At 37.9% G+C, this 22,974-nt stretch overlaps 1 protein-coding gene and 1 pseudogene across 2 annotated transcripts in view; both read left to right on the forward strand.

The window, feature by feature from the left end:
* The window catches only part of PAPPA2 (pappalysin 2), a 456,471-nt gene that overhangs the window by 283,483 nt on the left and 150,014 nt on the right, over positions 1-22,974 (forward strand). For both annotated transcript variants that reach the window (XM_072830732.1, XM_072830733.1), the window contains one exon: positions 3,999-4,144. In XM_072830732.1, coding sequence (XP_072686833.1) covers positions 3,999-4,144 — 146 coding nt within the window. The remainder of the gene's footprint in view (positions 1-3,998; positions 4,145-22,974) is intronic.
* Positions 9,220-9,318, forward strand: LOC140636188 (U6 spliceosomal RNA; annotated as a pseudogene).

Here is a 22,974-nt window from a genome sequence, read left to right on the forward strand (position 1 = left end):
AGTTTGAATTGGAAAGGGAGAAGGAAAAAGACAGGGTGTTAGCTATGATTTGCTCAGAAACCTCATCCTGTGGGACCAGAGATAAGAGAATAAAAATAGGTAAGGAAGAAAATGTGTGTGTATCTATTAGAGTACATGATGAATGGCTTCAAATCCATCATTGAAGAAGGAAGCATGATCATTTACTAAGAGAGGAATAAAAGATTGAGATTGGTGGAAGAGGAGGCACAAGAAAAGAATGATGATCTCAAATCATTCCTGGAGAGGAGGTAACCATAAACAAGTGAAAGGTTTTTTTTTTTTTTGTATATTCTTTTTTATTTGAGTTCAAGTGAAAGTTTAAACAAGTAGAATTAAAGATCTATGAGAGATCAGGCATAAAAACCACTCTGAGTAAGGGTGACCATGAATATATGGTATGGGGCCAATTGGAGGTGAAGAAGTCAAAAAGAAGACTGTTCTCAGTGATATTTCACATAGATATTGAAATTTCCTGAGTAATGGATGATAGGAGGTGGGGAAGGAGAGGGCTGTGGGCAAGGCACTGAACCCCTGATGTGTATGGACTAACTAGGAGGTGGGAAAATAAAAAGAAGAGTAAAGTATATGGTGATGTAGTAGAGTACCAGGCATCTAAGAGCAGGAGGAATTTGAGAGAAGGAGAAAAACTAAGTTTTTAGAGTTGCTCTGGGCACTGGGAGAGCACTAGTTGGTACTCTGCAGACTAAAGAGTTGTTTCCTTGAGGCTAATTGACTGAGGGTTCTGGGGGCATCTGGTTTTGTTGTCATGGAGGCTGCTTTATCCTGTAGAATACAGTCAGGGTCTTCCTCTGGAGATCTCAAGACACACATGTATCCTTTATGTCTTGTTTTTCAACATGCCAATTTTTGATACAGTTCAATGTCCTTCAGACAGCTCATGATCTTTTCCTTCTTTCTGGCTTCCTTCTTGCAATTATTTCTATCAGTCTATAAAGGAATTACAGCTGACTATTAAGCTAGAGCACAAATAGGCTTTCTGAAGTATTTTTTCACTTTTACTTAGAAACTAAGCAAAAGTTGGGGCTTGCATGTACATCTAGACACTAGAGAGTGGTTGGGGGTCAGCAGTCAGGAAGCATGGCATGGATCAAAATGAGTGCATTAAGTCTGAAAGACAAAGAAACACAGGCACTGGGTATCAGGCAATGGTTAATCCCAGTGGGCCACAGTCGTAAAGTGGTGAGGGAGATGTGCATTCTTCTAGGGACCATGTCAGAAATAACAGACTTGAGTGCTGGGCAGAAGAACTTAACATATCAGTCTCAGGCAGAGCTTGATTCTGAGGCAATTTTTACAAAAATCAAAACACAACTTTGCTTTGGTCACTCTGAGTCCTCAGGAAAAAGTGAGTACTTCAGTCTGGAGAATGGGGAGGATGAGCAAAAGGAGATCCTGGCAGAAATTAAGCAGATTAATGTAGTTCATCTTCCTTTTCATATACAGTTCTGGTCAGTTCAAGACACTTGTGCTTTTTTATGACATTTATGCATATTATTTGACCTTTCTTTGAATATTAAGTTATTTTGGATGTCAAGTCTATCTCTTCATAAATCATTTATTTAGAAATAATTGCCTTTAGCTCTGAATTTAAGAGTAATATTCATTTTTCTATACCTAAGGTCTAAGCCAACTCTGGTCGCATTAATAAAATGTTTATCTTTATCAGCTCTGATTAACTTGTGAAAAGGTGTATAGGTTATAATAGGTAGAGCATTCAGCATGCGAAGCAGAAACACTGATATCTATAGTTTTACCCTTTTTAGATTAAGGAAATAATCTAGAAAAAAATCTTTGTTTCCAACAAAATAAGGTTTTCTTTTATCAATTCGATTAGTGACTCTTTCCAACTGTCTCTAGCTTTTAAAAATGTGTTCTCCTCCTTATACTTGCCGACTTCTGTCTACATATATCTCTGTGTAGTGCAGGAGTTGGAGCAACCACACCCAGTTTGCCACCAGCATGACATAAATACTTTCATCTGGAAGGGTAATTTATGACTGGAGGGAGGGTGGGGCCAAGAAGGAAAAGAGAGATGAGTAGAACCAGCTAATGAGGTTGGTGGTGGAGGAGGAGGCCTCTTGGAGTGTGCTCAAGGGAAATTAGTGGAACTGCTGGGTTGAGGGAGGACAAGGATAGCAGCCAAGACTGGTAAATGGCAGATGGAGAAGCCAGTAACACACAGATAGCCCAAGTAAACTGTGCCAGGAATAGGGGGATTTGAGGGAGAATGAGGGAGGAGAAAAGAGAGAAACTGTCAAGTTACCAACTCCCAGTTTTAATGGGAACTCTGGAATAGGAACAGAAAAAGGGTGTGACTTGTCTTCCTTGGTATCCTGAGCTGTGTGTAGGCTCAGTCTCTAGTTCTCTCTGCCCTTATTTGTCCTTTCCATTCCTTTCCTTTTCTCTCTTTTCCCATTCACCTTTTCTCTGCTCTTTTCTTCTGGCCTACATCTCTATGTTGAAGAATGACTTGATGTCATCACAGCTCCAAACCATCAATTTGTCAATACAGGAAATTGTAATTATTTTTAATTAAGGAGAAAGAGAAAGAGAATGTGACCAATATCCAGAGAAAAGCAGGCAACAGTCCAAAAAACATTGTGTCTCCAGGAAAGCAGCAGAAGGAATATCCCTCTGATCACATCTGACATCACCTCATGGAATTTGGATGATTTCTTGGGGCCTAGAACTATTTTTCCAAGATATTACAAGTCAATATGAAAAAGTATTTTTAAATATCTTTTCTCCCAAGTATCTTAGTTCTAAAGCAGAATATTTTTTGTTTCTTAATTTGTATTCCTCTTTTTGGTTCTGTTCCAAAGAATACAAAAACAATCTTCTTTGGGATCCATTTCTTGGGTACTCCTTGCCAGTATATCCTACATGTGGATTAAATAGATTGCATCAGCAGTGTGGTTGGGAGGCAGAACACACAAGAAAAGAAGCGTCATGCTGTCCTAACATGAGCTTCTGGATTTCAGCTTGTCTATCAGAACAGCAATAATGATGCATGATCTATAAAGGAAATTTCCAACTAATGTTGAAGGAGATGTCTGCCGACTTGAAGCTGTGGTAGAATATTCCTCTTTTTGAGTGGCAGACTATGGTCACTATGGGATGATGTATCCAATAAATGCAAGGGCCACTAGCTCCGCCTTGTTTGTTTGTTTGTTTGTTTGTTTAGTTGTTTGTTCTTAAAATAGCTCTTCAGTGAGACTGTTGAGTGAGTCTCTTTGCTTATGGTAAGTTTAAACTTTCACTGATGCCAGGAAGAAGGAAGTCTTTGACTATATATGAGCTTATAAAGGGATAAAATGCAGGGCAGCCCCAGTGGCCCAGTGGTTTAGTGCTGCCTTCAGCCCAGGGTGTGATCCTGGAGTCCCGGGATCAAGTCCCATGTCAGGCTCCCTGCACGGAGCCTGCTTCTCCCTCTGCCTGTGTCTCTGCTTCTCTCTCTCTCTCTCTCTCTCTGTCGTGAATAAATAAATAAGAATCTTTTTTAAAAAAGAGATAAAATGCTCATTTCCCCCTTTTATGGGCCATATGGCATGTGTTTTTAATAAACCTTTAATTCTGTGCATAAGTACAAACATAACAGTTCCTCGTACTTTGAAGGCCACCAGTAAAGATACTTGATAAGTAGCATAAGGTAGTTGGAGTAGTTTCTATGGATTAAGGGACTAGAAAGAAAAATATCTTTGTAATAATTTTATGATATTTTCTTCTACCTATAACTCATCTGTTTTTTTTTTATCTTGGAATAAATTTTATCTTGGAATAAAATATCTTAAATGTGTACTAGTGCCTTTTTTGTTATCTTCAAGACAGCCTGGTCTCTGTCTCTCTGCCCCTCTAAAGGGCAATGCTGGCTGGAGTGTCAGTCTGATCAGGTCTGGTTCTATTTTCAATGTCCTGATTCTTTGGTGTGACATTTTCTTCTCTTGTGTGCTCTCCAGGGCATACATGAGTGTGAAGGAGCTGAAGGAGGCACTGCAGCTCAATAGTACGCACTTCCTCAATGTCTACTTTGCTAGCTCAGTGCGGGAAGACCTTGCTGGTGCTGCCACCTGGCCTTGGGACAAGGAAGCCATTAGTCACCTGGGTAAGTGAAATGAAGACCAAATATGGTAGAAAAATTGAGCAGGCCCCAAATGATTATGAGAAGTGAGTTTGAGGGAAATAGAAAGAAAGAGAAAAATTTTACTCAATGAATTAACTGCCTTGGGCTGGGAATGGCCTTTGGGGAGAATCTGTCAAAATGTTTCAATATAGACAAGAAAGAGGGATTAGAGCAAAGAGTGGCAAAGACTCAGGATGTTCTAGACAAATATGTGAACTAGATGTAAACGAATTGCTGATGTGTAATAAGATCCATTTTGTGTCTTGGAGAGCCTCATTTTGTATCTTGTCAAGGGGGAAATTAGCAAAGAAGGCAGCTGGGCTATGAAACCTGGTTTATGGTAATCAATGTGACAGAAGACTTGTGGGCTTTGTGCATGGCTCTTCAGGATCCATGGATCTAGGATTGGGCTTCTGAGAAGAAATCCTGGGAAGTTCAGGCAGGTGGGGTTTCCCTGCTTACTTAGGAAAAAGGTGACAACTTAATACTGAGCAGAACGTCTACATTCTTAAGAAAGATAATTCCTTTTGTAATTTGTTATTGTTATTGGAAAGGAGATATTACTGGTCAACTAAAAAGCCATTAAATCAGTTAATGTGGATAAGGAGTAATTATTCAATATAATTTTTATGTACTTTCAAAGAATCTTGACTGGGATTTTACCAAAATTTATTTTAAAACTGAATTACCATAATTGGGAGGAATTTTCATGTTGGAAAGAGAATGATTATAGAGACTGGAAATCACTTTATAAATGATTTAAAAGAGGCTATGCAAAGTTAAATCTTCTCAGTAATAAATATGAAGCAGAAAGACATAAATTGAAGAAAGATCACATAATGTTATATGTGTCAAACCCATGTATAATGGGGTCATTGTGGAGTCCAGAACATGTTACATTGATAATTAAAGAAAATACAGGCAAATTTCCAAAGGACAGCTAGTATTGTGGATTAGAGAAAAAGGAGGATGAGCAGTAGTTAGTGATAGATGAAAATATATTACTGCTGTTGAGGAGGAAACCAGAATATGAAAATTTCTGGAATGAATCAGGTCAACATTTAGAAGGGGTATATATCTTAAGCAAAGAAGGAAACAATAAAAAATTGAACATGTGGTGATCTAAACAGAATGTTTTGCTAGTATGCTGGGTTTCATTGGCTCTATAGTATGTGATACAGTTTTAGGGCTCTGCTGTCCTTTTATCATTAAATTTTGTATTTTCAGCTTGGAGTATGTGAGAAATCAGAAATTTGTGAGGTTAGTGTTGCTTTCTAGATGAAACAAATGTGTCATTCCAGCCTTCATGGTAGGCTAGATGGTCATATTCCAATAATCCATTTAATAGTGAATTTCAGTGTCTTGCCTTATCCTCATTAAAAACGATGGTAGCAGAGGAGCATATAGCACGGCAAAAAAGTATCTCTAAATTAGTGTGCACCGGACTTGGTGACAGTAACATTTTTCGTATATATGTGAGGGAGTCCTGACAGCAAGATTTATCAAGCAGTGGTTTTCATGAGTCCCAGGTCTATCATTAGGAACTGAATCTGTGTTTGAAAACCTTTAGAAATGATCTACCTGGTCATTATGAAAACAAGTTTTGGCCTCCTGATAAGAATTACTGAGCTGAGAGCAGACCACTGAATGTTTTCTAACTTTATTGGAGCTGGGCCACTGATAAGATTCATTTAACTATAAAAAATGGATAAAATACCAGGAAAAAAAAGCTATTTGAAGACATTAGACAGCAGACAAAACAACAAGGATTTGAGGGCCCAATCCCAGTGATAAGAAAAATCCGTTGAAGTGAGCTCTAAATATAACTCAGTTGTTTTTTTCCATTCAGGAAAATTGCCAAGTTCTCAGTGAAAGGAATACAGGCAGAGTAGAGAGCAGTCTAGAGCCTGCTGAAGTCTCACTAATGGAGAGACAAAAATTAGAAGTCAGGCCGTCCAAGTCATCCAAGACTCACATAGAAACAGAAATACCCCATAAAGAGTGATATTTTGCTCATGATTTTCTTTTAAGATATTTGCTAACTACTAATCCATACATTCCCAGGGCCATCAGCCAAGAAAACAAGTATAAAATAATTTGTGAGAGATTCAAAAGTCAAATAATAGTTTCAGGAGTCTCATAGTAGAGGGAAGAAAAAATTGGAGTTGAGGCCCTATCAAGGGGTGGGGGCGGGGTAGGGCTGAGACACCTTGTGTGATATAGCAAACAGAAATAGTCCAGATTACACAAAGCCTGAAATCCTGCCTCGTCACTCCCTGTGTGAAAGAAAGTCATTTGGCTACATTTAACTGCAAACAAGAGGAAATTGGTATTTTCTTCTTTCCTCTGGAGGAAGATAGCATCATGAAAAGCCTCTACAAGTTGTCATGCATGATATCCAGCAATCAATAAAAAATTATCAGTTATGCCAAGAAACAGGGACAAATGATTATGAACTTAGCTAAACAAAGAAATAAGCAGTCATTAATAAATACAGACTCACAGATTACCCAGATATTGGAGTATTGAATATTGGCTTTAAGATAACTATGATTTTTTTTAAAGATTTATTTATTTATTTATGATAGACAGAGAGAGAGAGAGAGAGAGAGGCAGAGACACAGGCAGAGGGAGAAGCAGGCTCCATGCCAGGAGCCTGACGTGGGACTCGATCCCGGGACTCCAGGATTGCGCCCTGGGCCAAAGGCAGGCACTAAACCGCTGAGCCACCCAGGGATCCAAGATAACTATGATTAATATGTTATAAAACATATATTAAAATGCAGAGTATCTTCTGAGAACTAGAATTTATAATAATAAATTAAATGGAAATTTTAGAACAAAAAGTACAGGTGAAATTAGGAAATTAATAGATAAGTTTATGATCAGGGGAGAGGATTAAATAACTAAAAAATTGTAGAAGACATTCGTATTGAAACTCAGAGAGAAAAATATAGAAAATATTGGAAAATTTTAGAAAAATATAGAAAATAACTTGAGACATTTAAGACCTGATGAAAATTTTCTAATGTAAATTAGAGTTCTAGAAGAAGAAAAAGATATTGGGGCAGAAAAAAATAGCAAGGAGATAATGGCTAAGACTTGTAAGTGACAGAAGATAGCAAACAACAGATTCAAATGTTTTACAAACCCCAGGAAAGATAAAATAGAAAGACAACCACAACTAGGTCCATTATAGCAAAAGTACTTAACAACTATAGACAAAGAAAAAAATACTTATAAGTAGCTAGAGGGAAAAAGGTACATAATTTTGTTTTTAATTTTTTAATTTTTAATTATATTTAAATTCAATTAATTAGCATATAATATATTATTGGTTTCAGAGGTAGAAGTCAGTGATTCATCAGTCTTATATAATACCCAGTGCTCATTACATCTCGTGCCCTCCTTAATGTCCATCACCCACTTACCCCATCCCCTTCCCCCATCCCCCCCAGCAAACTTCAGTTTGTTTCCTATGATGAAGAATCTCTTATGGTTTGTCTCCTTCTCTGATTCTATCTTGTTTTATTTTTTCCTCTCTTCTCCTATGATCCCGTTTTTTGTTTCATAAATTCTCACATAGTGAGATCATATAATTGTCTTTCTCTGATTGATTTATTTCACTTAGCATAATATTCTTTAGTTCTACCCACATCATTTCAAATGGCAGGGTTTCATTTTTTTTTTTTTGATGGCTGAGTAGTAGTACATTACACTAAAAGGACAAACAATGAGATTCATATGCTCACTTTTCAACAGAAACTATAGAAGTCATAAGACAACAGATATAATTTTTTAAATGCAAAAAGAAAATAATTGTCAACTTAGAATACTATACTCAGCAAAAATATCTTTTAAAATAAAGAAAAATTAAAAATATTTTCAGACCTATAAAACTGAGATAATTTAACATCAGTGGTAAAATAATGCTGAAGAAAGTTAACAAAGAAAATGACCCCAGATGAGAAGAGACATACAAAAAGAAATGAATGATACAAGAAAGGATAAAAATATTAAAAGTAATAACAGTAATGGTTTTTGGTTTAAAATATATGTATAATTAAAATATGACAACAGTTGCACAAAAGATGGAAAAGAAAGTAAATGAAGTTAAAGAATTTAATTTATGGCTTAATTAACAAAATTAATATGCCTAAACAGTAAAGAATATACATCATTCTTATGTACCATAGAAAATTTTCTGAGAGTTCTGGGCCAAAGAGTAAACTACAAAGGATTGCATTCAGGAAGTCTTGCTCTCTCAAAGCATTGGAAATAAGGTATAGAAGTCAATAACAATAAAATACAACAAAAAACTGGGAAATCCCCAAATATTTGGAAACTGTGATATACTTCTAATTACCTCATGGCTCAAGGAATAAATTGCAATGGAAATAGAACATATTTTAAATGAAATGACTATGACAATAGGGCCTATCAAAATTTATGGTATATACAAGAAGTTCTAAGTAGAGTGAAATCTATAGCTTTATATGTTAAAAAAGAAAATGTCTGAGCTAGGTATCCATCTCAAGAGAGTAGCAAAGAATAATATATTAAATTTAAAAAATGATGACAGAAGGAAATAATAAAAATAAGAAAAGAAATAAAATAGAAATTAAACATTAATTAGAAAAAAATTAACAGAGTTCAGTTTTGGGGGGGAGGGGCAAAGAATTGATAAATCCCCAGAAAAATTGAAGGGGGGGGAGGGCGGGAGGTGGGGGTGAATGGGTGACGGGCACTGAGGGGGGCACTTGACGGGATGAGCACTGAGTGTTATTCTGTATGTTGGTAAATTGAACACCAATAAAAAATAAATTTATTAAAAAAAAGAAATGGAAATGAGAAAGAATACATAACCACTATGAGAAATGAAAGGAGTAGTATTTTTTATATATACTACAGACATTAATAGCCATAAGTATTTTCAGCAAATGATGTTATAGTAATTACACATCCATAGATAAAAGAAAATGAATTTCGATATGAATTTCATACCTTGTAAAAAAAATTAACATAGATCAGAGATTTAAATATAAAAAGTATACCTAGTGCTTGCTTCGGCAGCACATATACTAAAATTGTAATAATACAGAGAAGATTAGCATGGCCCCTGCATCAGGATGACAGGTGAAGTGTTCCATATTTTTATACAAAGTAAATAAGATGGCCAAAAGTAAGTGATAGAATTTTATTTTATTTTTTTAAAGATTTTTATTTATTTATTCATGAGAAACACAGAGAGAGAAAGAGGCACAGACAGAGGCAGAGGGAGAAGCAGGCTCCATGCAGGGAGCCTGACGTGGGACTTGATCCAGGGTCCTCAGGATCATGCCCTGGGCCAAAGGCAGCGCTGAGCCACCCAGGATGCCCAAGAGAGAGAATTTTAAAAGCAGGAGAGAAAGGAAAGCAGTTACATATAAGGGAAACTGCGTAAGGCTATCAGTGGATTTTTCAGCAGAAACTTTTCAGGCCTGAAGGAACATCATGATATATTCAAAGTGCTAAAAGAAAAAACAACAACAACAACAACAACAACAACAACAAAAAACCCCAAAAAACCTGCAGCCAAGAATACTCTATCCAGGAAGGCTTTCATTCAGCATAGAAAGAAAGAATTTCTCAGAAAAACAAAAGTTAAAGGAATTCATGACCAGGAGCAAAACCAGTCATGCCCATGTCACACACAATGCCATCAGCCTGTGAGTCCCAAATCCACAGTCCAGTTGCCCTCCTCCCTGAGTCAGCATGCACTACCTGCCATCTGCTCATTGCCAAGTCAACACGCCTTTACCTTGGATTGACAAGGACTCAAACTGACACTCTTCCCTATCAAATTCCAACCCCTGTGCTCTAGTTTGTGCACAAAAGTGGGCATAATTGTAACAGAAGAATGAAGCAACCCACATAGTGACACTAATTCTGTGAAATATATAAAGGATAAAAGGAATGTGCTAAACTGAGAACATCCCCAATAAGCACATCAAAGAATAATACATACAGCATGATTCTGGTTACTAAAAGAAACAAACCTGGGAAAAATAAAACAAGACAAAATCAGAGAGGGATACAGACCATAAGAAACTCTTAATCATAGGAAACAAACTGAGGGTTGCTGGAGGGGAGGTGGGTGGGGGGATGGGGTAACTGGGTGATGGGCACTAAGAAGGGCATGGGATGTAATGAGCACTGGGTATTATATAAGACTGATGAATTACTGATCTCTACTTCTGAAACTAATAATATATGTTAATTAATTGAATTTAAATAATAATAAAAGAAACAACTCCCCCTCCTAAAGTAAACCTATAGAACTTTTAAAAGAAAATATAAGAGAAAATCTTCAGGGCAGAGCAGGGCTAGATGAAGAGTGCTTATATATGACCCCCAAAGCGTGGTCCATAAAAATAAAAATGACAAATTGGACTTGATAAAAAATTTAAAGCATTTCCTCTGAGAAACACTTTTTAACATGAACAAAGAAATGGCAGACCTGGAAGAAATACTTGTGGACCATACATCTCATAAAAGATATGTATCTGGAATATATAAAGAATTTCAAAATTCAACAGACAAATGTTTCAGTTAAAAAATGGGCAAAGACATGAATAGACATTTTAACAAAGAAAATAAGCACATGAAAAGATGTTCAGTATCATTAGCCATTGGGGAAATACAAATTAAAACCACCATGAGATATTATAACACACTTTTTAGAAGAGCTAAAATAAAGAACCGTGACAATACTAAATGCCAGCAGGGATGCAGAGAAACCAGATCTCTTATACATTGCTGGTGGGAAAGTAAAATAGCAACCACTTTGGAGAATACTTTGATAGTTTCTTCTAAAACTAAACCTAGATCCAGCAACTGAACTCTTAGATGTTTATCCCCAAGAAATTAAAACATATGTCTACTCAAAAACCTATACATCAGTTTTCATAGCAGCTTCATTTGTAAGAGTCTAAAAACTGGAAATGACAGAAGCATCCTTCCATGCTAGCTGTTTAAACAAAGTGTGCTACATCCACACAATGGAATGCTACCCAAAAGTAAAAAGGAACAAAGTATGAAAGCATTAAACAACTTAGATGGATCTCAAGTGTGTTATGTTGAATGAAAAAAAAACTCACAAGTTACATGCTGTCTGAGTTTATGTAGTATTTTCAAAATTCTATGTAGTAGTCTCAAAATGAGGTAATGATAGACAAAGAACAAGCTAGTGGTTGCCTGAAGTCAGAATTGGGGTATGGGGGAGGGATATAGTATGAATGTGACATGAAGGATAGCAGGAGAGAGATCTTAATGGCGATGGAACAGCTCAGTATCTTGATTGTGGCAGTAGTTATACAGAGGTATACATGTGATAAAATTGCATAGAACTGTAAAACACACACACACACACACACACACAGGAGTATATGTAAAAACTAGTGAAATCTGAATAAGGACTGTGACCTTTATGCATAAGCAGAGTATGCCACATCTAGTAGATATTCCATGAATATCACTGAATGAAGGGATGAATGAATAAATGAATGGAGTATTAAATTTAAATGGTTTCAAGAAATGTTTAAATTATCTCATGAGTCACTGACTCATAATGAATTGCAAAAGAGACTAGGTATATTTATATTTTATCCTTAAGCCTCTTAGGAATAACCATTTTCCTATAACATGTTCCTTAATATACTTTTCAAAAGTAGCAGACTAGCCTGAGCAGCTGAAAGATCTGGCTCAGTGTGAAATTGCTTGTGTTCTTATTTATTTCTTCTTGTTCAGTCATGATTGTGACTGAACAAAGGAACCATATTGACCTACATCACATGTAGAGTAGTACAGACAGCTGGCAGAACATGACAGAGGAAGACATTGAGGATTTTCTAAATAGAGTATTTTTAAGACTCAAGATTAAGATTATCTATTTGTGTCAACATTGAAGAATCCCATCATTTTGAGGGTCAGCTGAGGGACCCAGCAGATAAGTACACTAACCTGAGAGATTGAAGATTGAATCCAATTTCTGACTACCAATGGCTTAAATCAGTACACGGAAAGACTGGTGTAATTCACAGTTGTGCTTTTCCAACCACATCATTTCTGACTTTCAACATGCTTTTGTACTTTTATTTATTTATTTATTTATTTTTATCTTTTTTTTTTTTTTTTTTGCTTTTGTACTTTTAATACTATGGTAATGCAGGGTAGAATTTTTTTTTTATAAGTAAATGAATGAATGAGTTTCCCTTGAGCTCTACTGTTAATTGTTTGAACATCTTTAGCCTTAGGACACTGCACTTAAACTGAAAATGTATCTTCAAAGGCAGAAGACTTAAATTTGCAGTAAACCAGCCTTTTCATAAGCTATTGATACCATGCTCCTAATCATTCATTCAAAGAAAAGTAGTTGAATCTGTTTGTGGTAATACTGGAGATACAGTAGTAAAATGAGATTACCCTAAATGTTTCCACAATATAACTGCGAGGCAGATATGCAAATATACGCTTTCACTACTGTGTGATGATACTGCCCATGAAGTCAGGTAGGAACATGAAGAGAAAGTGCCTAATTGTGCTCAAAGCATCAGAGAAGGATTCCCAGAGGGGCAGAGGCGGGAGAGGAGAGTTGAAAGATAAGTAGAAGTTGGCTTGGCAGACAATGAAACAGCATTCCAGAGTAGAAGGACTGATAGATGCCAAGATTCAGGCTGTTAAAAACCTGGGCATGCTTAGAAGTGGGAGGTACTTGGAATAGCTAGTGTCATGCTTTGCAAACATATTTTTACTCTTGTATTCCCAAACCTTTTGAAAAACTCTGAACCCCTTCATACATTCTAAGAGCAACATCTAAAATAGTGGCAAAGAATATAATTATGTATTATTTTAAATGATTGACATTTTAAAATAGATTTTTGATCTACTCTCCTAAATAGAATCTTCAGTAACAGTGTCATATAACCACCATAATTCACAAATTAATGACCACGCACTTTTTTAACATTGGGAAATTATTCAATGCATCTTTTTTTGTTTAAATTTGTGTTTCCATTCTATTTCTCCTGTAGAACTTTATATTAATGTAACATATGCATATTTTTAAAGTCTTTAGTTATTTATTTTTCTGCCAAAAACATATTTTAAATAACTCTTTTGTGATAATTTTTTTCTTTTGTGATAATTTTTAATTAAACTTTTAATCTTGAGATAATTGCATATCCACATATAATTCTAAGAGATAATACAAAAAATTCTACATACACTTTACCTCCTGTCCTCCAATGGTAACATCAGCAAAACTGTAGTACAATATCAAGACCAGGATATTGATACTGATCATAAGTTTTAAAGTGTTAGAAGATTTCTTCTCTATGAGTTATCTTTTCAAATGGCTGCTTGTCCAAAATTGATCAAAACACTGTTTTAAAATGTTGATTAATAAATAGTAAACAAAATGAGAAATGCATATTTTAATGAGATAAGTGTGGCTTTTCTTCCCCAAATTAGTTCTTATCTTTGTGGATGAATGTAATTATTGCTACATTGAAATGGGATTTAGCATCAATTATGTTGCTTTTTTTTCCCCCTTCCATAGCTCTGAGTGCTGACAAATTTGTTCACATAAATAAGTAGATGGGAAAAAACGGAATTCTATTTGCCTGGATAGTGGTGCCAAGGTAGAAAATACAGGAAAAGGAGGAGCAAATGGGGACCTGGTTTGATTTGGATATGTTGAGTTTGGGATCTCTACAATCTATGTAGGGACTTTCACAAAAGCAGGAGGAGGAGCAGGATTGAGGGAAGAGAGAATTTTTAGAAATACACTGAAGGAGAGAGAATTTTGAGAAACTCACCTGTGGCCCACATATGCAGCTGCTGCAGAGAGATGAAGTCAGTACAAGTCATGTTGGCTAGGTTAGAGAAGAGAGTCTGTCACTCCTGGGCACAGAAGTTAGGCACTTAAGAGTTTTCTGGGCCAATCAGCTTCCCAGTTGTTCTAGGGAATAGGTGTGTACAACCAAAGAACACTCAGAGATCTTGATTAGATCACTAACAACATGTCCCAGTGTTCAAGGTCCCAAGAACTGTGTGTGAAGGGACTTGAACCTGGATCATATGGGGGTTTAAACATATAGGGTCTTCAAGAGGTCCAGATATGTGACCATTTTAGGAAAATAAGTCTTTGAACCATAGAGTGGGTTAGGGTTTCCCTTGGATATGAACAAATAGAATCTTGAGCAAATCACCTCTCTGAGCCTTACTTTCCCATATATAAAATAGCGATAATAAGCACAAGGAAGAGAACTGGCACATATTAGGACATCAATAAATATCAGCTCCATTAGTAGTAGCAGAAAAAGTAGTAGAAGCTTCAAATACAATGTGTCTGTGTTTAACCTTCCTGGTTGTGCCCTCAACCTACCACCTTACCTTCAACCTGGAGATTTTTTGTACCCAGGGAAGATATTGGCTCCTTTGGAACTCAGTGGACGGGAGGAGAAAACTAGCACAGGGTGATGCAGCTGTGGCAGGTATCTGGGGGAACACAAAGGAGTAGCACTGTAGGGGGCAAGGGAAGATAAAAGCAGCAAAATTTACGCAGAGGTAAGATATCTCTCCCCCAACCAGAACTTTTGTAGGAGTCCCCCAGGGAAAAATTCAGCTTCCTCCCAACCAAACTGTGGATGTTGACATTAGGGTGACATATTCATGTGCAAGGTGGCTAAGGTGGCAAGTGCTGAGAAATGGATATGACATGTGGGAAGTCTGATAATCTCAGCCAGATTGTTTCTGTGGAGTGCAGGGTTAGACTCCAGAATGGGATAGGTGGAAGAATCTACTGGAAGGTGACAAGGAGCACTCTGGTACAAGTGGTCATTAGATGGCTGGAGTAAAGTGACACAGATTTTGTCCCCAGTCCCCTGCTCTCCTCTTTACTATGCCAAAGCAGGATGATTCTCCCAGGAAATAAGGAGTGAATGAGATGTATAAACTGGAGAGCACATGTAAATAGGAGGATTTATAGAATCTGTCATGAGACAAGCTACATGATGAGCAAGATGAGGACTGGGAATACCCACTAGCTGCTATTATAGATTATTACATTGTCAGAAGATGATATTTAGCAAATAGAGTTATTCTGGGTGTCTTGCGGTTTTGAACATATAAGGAGCACTCTTGGATTTTGAAAACTTTAGACAAAATTTGTCTTAGGATGTGAATTTCATACTCTGAAATTGAAGTGCTCCAAAGGTAGGTTCATGAATTTGTAAATAAGGAAAGTAGTCACCTTTTATATGATGACTTGAAAGATCTCTATTTTTTTAAAGATTTATTTATTTATTTATTTATTTATTTATTTATTTATTTATTTATTCATGAGAGACACAGAGAGAGAGTCAGAGACGCAGGCAGAGGGAGAAGCAGGCTCCATGCAGGGAGCCTGACGCAGGGCTCGACCCCAGGTCTCCAGGATCATGCCTTGGACTGAAGGCGGTGCTAAACCACTGAGCCACCCGGGCTGCCCGAAAGATATTTATTTATTTATTTATTATTTATTTTTATTCTTTTAGAGACAGCATCTGAGTAGGGGGTGAGGTGGGGGAGAAAGGGCAGAGGGAGAGGGAGAGAGAAAATCCCAAGCAGGCTCCATGTTCAGTGCAAAGCCCAGTGTGGGGCTTGATCTTATGACCCTGAGGTCATGACCTGAGCTAAAATGAAGAGTCGGATGCTTCACAAACTAAGCCACCTAGGCACCCCAAAGAACTCCTCTTTTATCTTTATATTTTTTAAAGACTTTATTTATTCATGAGAGACACACAGAGAGAGGCAGAGACATAGGCAGAGGGAGAAGCAGGCTCCCTGTGGGGAGCCTGACGTGGGACTCGATCCCTGGGATCATGACCTGAGCCAAAGGCAGATGCTTAACCACTGAGCCACCTAGACGTCCCCAAAGATCTCCTCTTTTAAAATATGTCCTAGTAATTATTGAATCCTTGGAGCCTAGAATAGTAACTGACATTGAATAGATGTTCAGGAAGTGCTGATTTATTCATTTATTAATGAATTTTTAAAATATTTTTTCCATTCATAACTCTTTGTTGCCTAAAAGTCTGGTACCAGTGTGTGTGTGTGTGTGTGTGTGTAGCATTACCCTCATCCACAGCAAGAAAGGATTAACATATTGTCTCTGATGCCCAGAATAATAACAGGAATAACATCTTCCAGTTTTATTAATGGGATTATTTTTCTCATGTGTGGGGGTGGCTAGAGAACCCTGAGTGCTTGATACTTGACAACAGGAGTGGCTGAGAGAGTATAAAAGAAGACAGAAAATGACATCAGACTGTAAACTCTTCACCCTCTATGCATTCTTGTCTTGGTTCAGCCTTGTTCAGAACAAGGACTTCCTTCTATGAGAGCACAGGCTGTAAAACTAAGAAACCGATACAAGAGTTGATGAATGGGTTCTGGGCTAGTTTTGTTAAAAGCCTGCTTCATTTTCTAGCTCCTGTGACCTCTTCTTTTTAAAAATCTTCTCTATTTCTTTCTCTCCCCTTGGCTGTCAGTCTACCTCTGCACTTTCTTCCCTTACCTTGAGTCCCTACGCATACTTTGTTAGGTTTGTCCCTTCATTGTGGAGAGTATGCTTAGAAGAGTGTTTTAGCCAGTAACGAAGTAATTATGTAGGCACCTGCAGACCAGCCCTCAACCTCCTTGTTTTATGGCCACATAAAATTCAGCCCTAAAAATTTTACAGAACTATTTTAAAGTCATTCAACTAGTGTCATTTCCTCAAACTGCCTGTGTTGCTTTTTTCTTCTTTTAAAATAAAAGTAGCTTTGGGAGTCATTCTTTTTACTATGTGCCACTTTGGCGGTCTTGTACTAAAGCTGGGAAAAGCCAGTTGCAACATGGGAATGCAGCATCACCTTGGGACTTTGGTTCTCTGCTACTGAGATTTCATCTTTTAATCAGCAACTTCCCCTTTATTTCTTCCCCTGTACCATCTCCTAGACCACACAGCAACCCTGTCCTATTTTTTAGCTTGTCCCTTATATGTTTTTTTTTTTTTTTTTTTTTTTTTTTTTATGATAGTCACAGAGAGAGAGAGGCAGAGACATAGGCAGAGGGAGAAGCAGGCTCCATGCACCGGGAGCCCGATGTGGGATTCGATCCTGGGTCTCCAGGATCGTGCCCTGGGCCAAAGGCAGGAGCCAAACCGCTGCGCCACCCAGGGATCCTTAGCTTGTCCCTTATAATCAAGGCTAAAAGGTCTTCTAAGACTGTATTTGTTCTTTCCCTGTCAGTCCATTGAGCAACAGCTGTGCCACATGTGGCCACCAGTTGCTGCATCCAGGAGCCCCACTCATATTATGTACTATGTGCAAGTTAGTGGTACTGACTTTAAGTCTCAGCATATACATTCAGGTATGCAAGAACTATAGCTTTTATTTATCCTTCTGTAATTAAATTTAATTTCTGTTTTGAGCCCCTACTTAGCTGGACAGTAGACATTTATTATTAGCTTCTTTTGCCCAGGGCTGTATCTAACTCCAGAGATGGCTTATGAATGCCAAGGTTATAGGGGAAAGGATTAATTTTGTCCTTAATTGTCAGGGATGCTGTCATATGAGATGGCCACTGTTTCTATCACAGGGTCCCACCTTCAGGGAATCTCTGGGAAGCTCTGTCTCTCTTCCCTTATAGCCATCTTCTCTAGACCAAGGACTCTTACTCAGGAATCCATTACTGGAATAAGGCAAGATCCCCCTGCTATCAGATCACATGTACCTATTTTAAATCCTTTTACTGGGGTATTGAAATACAGAATACAGTGCACTTCATCTGGACCCACCACCATCTGTATATTCCCATTATTTCCCTTTTATCTCTTTTCTCTTCCTCCAGCTTAGAAAAAATTGTTCCAGGCTAAGATGTGATGATGGCATTGGTAATGTGAAGCAAGGATCACTGCCTTTCATTCACCTAACATGCTAGCTAAACCCTGCATCTCCTTAGGGCCCAAATGGCATAGACTTTGGAAATCTCAAAGTCAGAAAATGGCTTCATTTTTTTGCTTTTCACTTCATCTTGTACCTCCTAGTGAGCTAATGGGTGAATACAGAAGAACCTGGCTTCTGAATTGGCAATGGGGTAATGGGCCAGGAGCCACTGGGATAAAATGTGAGTATTTTCAAAATGTTGCCCTCCATTCACACTATTGCTTCAAAGTTTCCCCTGAGTAGGCACTCCTGGATTTTGTCATCAGTTCCTAGGCAGCCTTGTTGGACAGGTGTTGGGGAGGTGAATGAAGGTAGTATCTGGTAGTTTCTTAGGGTGAAGATTGAAGAATGAAGATAATGTTGAAAACATATATTGGCATGTCTTTCTTCTACTTCCTGTTTCAATGTAGCAAGTAAAAGCAGAGAACATAAAGAAAGGGATTCAATTGTAGGGAAGGGAATCTCATCCCCCCATTCTACCACTATATTTAATCCCTTATTTGTGTTTTAGTTTTATTCTCTAAGATGAGGAGAAACAAAAATGAACAGTGGTTTTGAGTATAAGAAATGATAATTATATTCTCTATAACTAGAGAAGGAGGAGGAAAATATTATTAGCATTACAGGAAAAAAAGGTGTCTTGTGTAAATCTGACCTACCAGCAAGGTCTGTGAAGAATTGAACTAACAGTTCAATCTTATAAGATTTCCTTTCCATATACAATCACTAATTTTAAGCTATCACAAATAATTTTTGAATATCAGTATGTTGTCTATGGATTGAATGGGTACTTCTCTGTATGTAACTCTGTCCAAGTCTTGTCTGTCTTCTGGGTGCCCATGGGTTTCAGGAGCAGAATAACATGGAAATAAAGTGTGAGCAGCCTAAGGGCAAATCAGAGCTCCTCATGTAGAGGTGTTTGTCTCCTTTGCCTAACAATGCCTGGTTTCACTCTGGAAAGTCTGCCCTGTTTGTGGTCAGACCCTAGCCTTCCCATTTTCCTGATGAACGAAGATGGTAAGGAGGAAGCCAACCAGGGATGGGGGCAAATGAGCCTGTGTGGCCAGGCTACATTATATAATTATAGTAATATTGACAAATGGTCTAGTACACATTTGGGGTTACTTTATTCCAGAAAACAAGCTAAATAATTATTTGTCTACATCACTGTTTCAATCTCCATAATAACCCTTTGAGGTAGGAACTCTCATATTACCATGAAACAGATCAGTAAATAGCCTTGAGGGCTTTTAAGGAATATTCCCAAGGATAAGGATCAATAAATTTCCAGTGAGTGTCCACAGCCAAAGAAGGAGCCCATGTCACTTCAAAGGTCATCTTGTGTGAGAGGCTTCTGTGAAGTTCTGTAAGGACCCACTGTAACCACTCAGAGTCTTACTCATGCTAGTAGTAATGGAAATGGAAGAAAGTGTGGGGCATAGGTATCAGCATCAAAAGGTATTGCTGCTTTGTTTGGATATTAAAATAGAATAGAAACTGGAAAGTAGCATTTTGTACTATTTTTTTTTATTATTCCTATTAAGTTACTCCTGGAAAGAATTGCACATTTCCCTCAGTAGGTGGGAATTCATCACAGTTCCTCAGAACCTCCTTGGTCAGACCCAAATAACAGAGTGGGCAGGAGGGGGGTTGTTATTCTGGAGACTCCGTTTTTACTTATTTTTTTTTATCAGGTCTTATTCCTTCTTAATGAAAAGAAGTTCTCACATTCTTCTTTTTGGATTTTTGGCAGCAAGTCTTTATGCTTCACTCAGGCTTTGAGGTGAATGTGTGTGTGTGTGTGTGTGTGTGTGTGTGTGATTTTTATTAAAACGTTAAAGAACTTTTATAAACTAAACCATGAAATAAATTAATGTTTCTCCTCTCCTACCCACATGGATATATAAGTATGTGTGTGATTAAAACCCACTCCCTTAATAATTTCACAAGTTTGTTTAGTTGGAATAAAGAGTGATTAGAAGAACCTCATGAGACCCCATGCACATGGAAGAGGAAGGGGAGGGAGTGAGGACCAGCAGGCAGTGAATCTGGATCACTTGAAATTCTTGTAGATCTAAGGGTAGAATGCCTGCGTCTGCTCTTGTCCAGCATTTCCCTTCTCTTCAGGCTCTTGAGAGGTGGGGGTCATGGAATACAAGTTACAGGGCCAGGGGATGACCGTCCACGATAATACAAGTTTTTCTTCACATGATATTTATGATCGTCTCACACAGTCCGAAATGTTAGCTTTTAAAGGCAGAGGATGAGAATAGGAAGGAATCTTAGGGATAAGCCTGGCTACCACCTTATTTTGCAGATAACCTAGGGAAAGGTGAAAGAGCAGAGTCAAGTCGTACAGCTAGTTAGGGTCAACACCATGTTCCAAGTTCCTTAAGTTCCACTCCAGTGTGATTCCATAATCACTTGGGCTCTAGCCAGAAGAATTACTATAAGAGGACCTTAGGCTTTTTCCTCAACATGTATTAGTGTACAGAGACTACTTACTTCTAAAATAGAACATACAATATTCTATCTAACACACACATAGCAACTAAGCTCATTATTCTGTGTTCCATACAATGATTTGGAGGCAAAAATCCCATCTTCCTGGAAAAAAACTATTTAACAGTAAGTGTGTTAAAGGTTTATGTTTTTAATTAAAACTTAAGTGCTATGTGGTTAAATCTAAATTCTCCTGTTTGGGGAATGTACATTAAGAGTGCTATGGAAGAAAAGCCAACTGTCATTGGTGTGGAGGAGATTTGCTGGATGTGTTGAGGACTTGCATTTTTATTCTTCTTCATCTCCTTATACATGAGGTGGTTTACTGAAAGAGAATATCCTAGATTTGGAAATATCTCATTTGGGGTTGAGGTACAAACTTCTGTATCTTCCTATTTTTGCCATCCCTTCTCCCCTAATCTTATTTCTGTTCAACTGTAACCCCTTTCTTTTACCACTGGAAGAGATCCCAAGAGGACTTGGGATGGACCGACCATACCAATGGGTAGAAAATGACTATTGATTGGGAGCTTTCTTTGTCCTTGTTAGTGTTCCATGAATTGTGCTCTAAGGAATCTAGTATTCCATATATCAAAAGGTATTCTACCTCAAACAGAATCTGTGTTCAAATGAGTTTGGGAAGTAAAGGGTTAAACAGAACTGCTGTAGGGCTTTTGAGGGCAGATTCCAGGGAGGTGTAAATCTGCAGGAGGTGGGTGTACTTAACCATGGGATACCACAGGGTTTAGGAAGAACTCAGTGTGGATACTTCAACTTTATAGGTGAATTGTAGCCTTTCAAAGTCCTGTTTCTGTCAGATTGGTTTTTTGAATCCAAACCTTGCTTAGAGGTGAGGGAAGGAAAGGAGGAAAGAGGTTAAGGCTGTAGGGGGTAGGGGTGTGGTGGAGGAAGCTGTAAGGCAGTGAAGGCATTTACAAACCCTGTGCTCTTAGAGCACCTTTGCTGATATGAATGAAGGAGAGCTGAGAGCATCCTGGTGTATGAATGATGATGATTCCTGCTGCAACAGAGGTAAGCAGGAAGGAGTCTGCATCTTGAAATGTGGAAATACTGTATTTTGCTGTCTTTATTCAAATACTGGGCATGCTGGCTGTTACTGAAATCTGTTTTCAAATTACTTTATGTTGACATAATGATGCATAAATGAAAGAAATATACAGGAAATAATTTTATGTAAGGGAAAAAAAGGTTAATGTTGGAGAATAAGAACTTTTACTGGAAGTGATAGGAATGATAAACAAGAGAGATAAGATCTAGCTCTGTTTTAGAGGTGAGAGCGGACATATTTCAGGACGGGTTTTGGCATGCTTTGGTTAATATCAGCATGTCTGAGTAGACAGTAGAAGCTGGGACTTGAATTTAGAAACTTCCATTTGAAGTAAGGTTGTCACTAAATGGGCAGATTGAGTTGCTCATTGCAGAAGCCAGTGGGCATGGCACCACATATCCTATGATTCTGTTCTGCACATAAAATAATTTCTGTAGTTATCTATAGGGCATCACCTAGAATTCAAGAATGAGACATAATCCTTGGAATACAATCTTGTGAAAGAAAGGCAGGGCTATTCTTTTGGAGGAACTGTTATACTCAGTAGACTATTGATAGAGGGAGGGCTCAGATAGGATGAATGAAGCAAGTCTAGGGAATTGGGATCAGACCTGAGACAGAGGGGCAGGGGCAGCCTGGAAACACAACCAGAGTGTTGGTCCAGAGCTATTGACATGACCTGTTTCAGGTCCTAGAGATTAGGATGAGACCTGATACTGACAATTTTTGGAGATGAAGAAGGAAGGTCAAGTGATTTTAAACATGGGAAGAGGAGGGAAGCAGGGATTGGGAATCTTGGATTGGAAAGATGGGATTGGGAAACTAGACACATAGAAGTTGGGGCACTTGGAGGTCTTTAGCCTTTCCTTTTGTGAGATTAAAATGTTACCATGACTTTCATCAAAACCCAGATTGGATCCAATGAACTCTTCTCTGAAACACCTCCCTTGGTGTTGTCAGAGAGATTTTGGGGAGCTAGGTGGGAAGGGCATATACCTATAGGGCCTCTGACATTCTGAATTGCACGGTAGTTTAGTTGGATTTGTCTTTTGTCTCAATGGTTGTTGCCTCCTTTTGGGTAGGGGTTATGAAATCAGAAGAAGAACACACAACTGTCATTTATTAAACTCCAATGGTGTGTCAAAGGCTTTAGAAATCACAAAAACCAAGAAGTAGGTGCCGCCATCTCCACTTTACAGAAAATACAACTAATATTCCAGAAGGTCAAATAG

This window comes from Canis lupus, chromosome 6 (genome assembly GCF_048164855.1).
Source record: "Canis lupus baileyi chromosome 6, mCanLup2.hap1, whole genome shotgun sequence".
Lineage (NCBI taxonomy): Eukaryota > Metazoa > Chordata > Mammalia > Carnivora > Canidae > Canis > Canis lupus.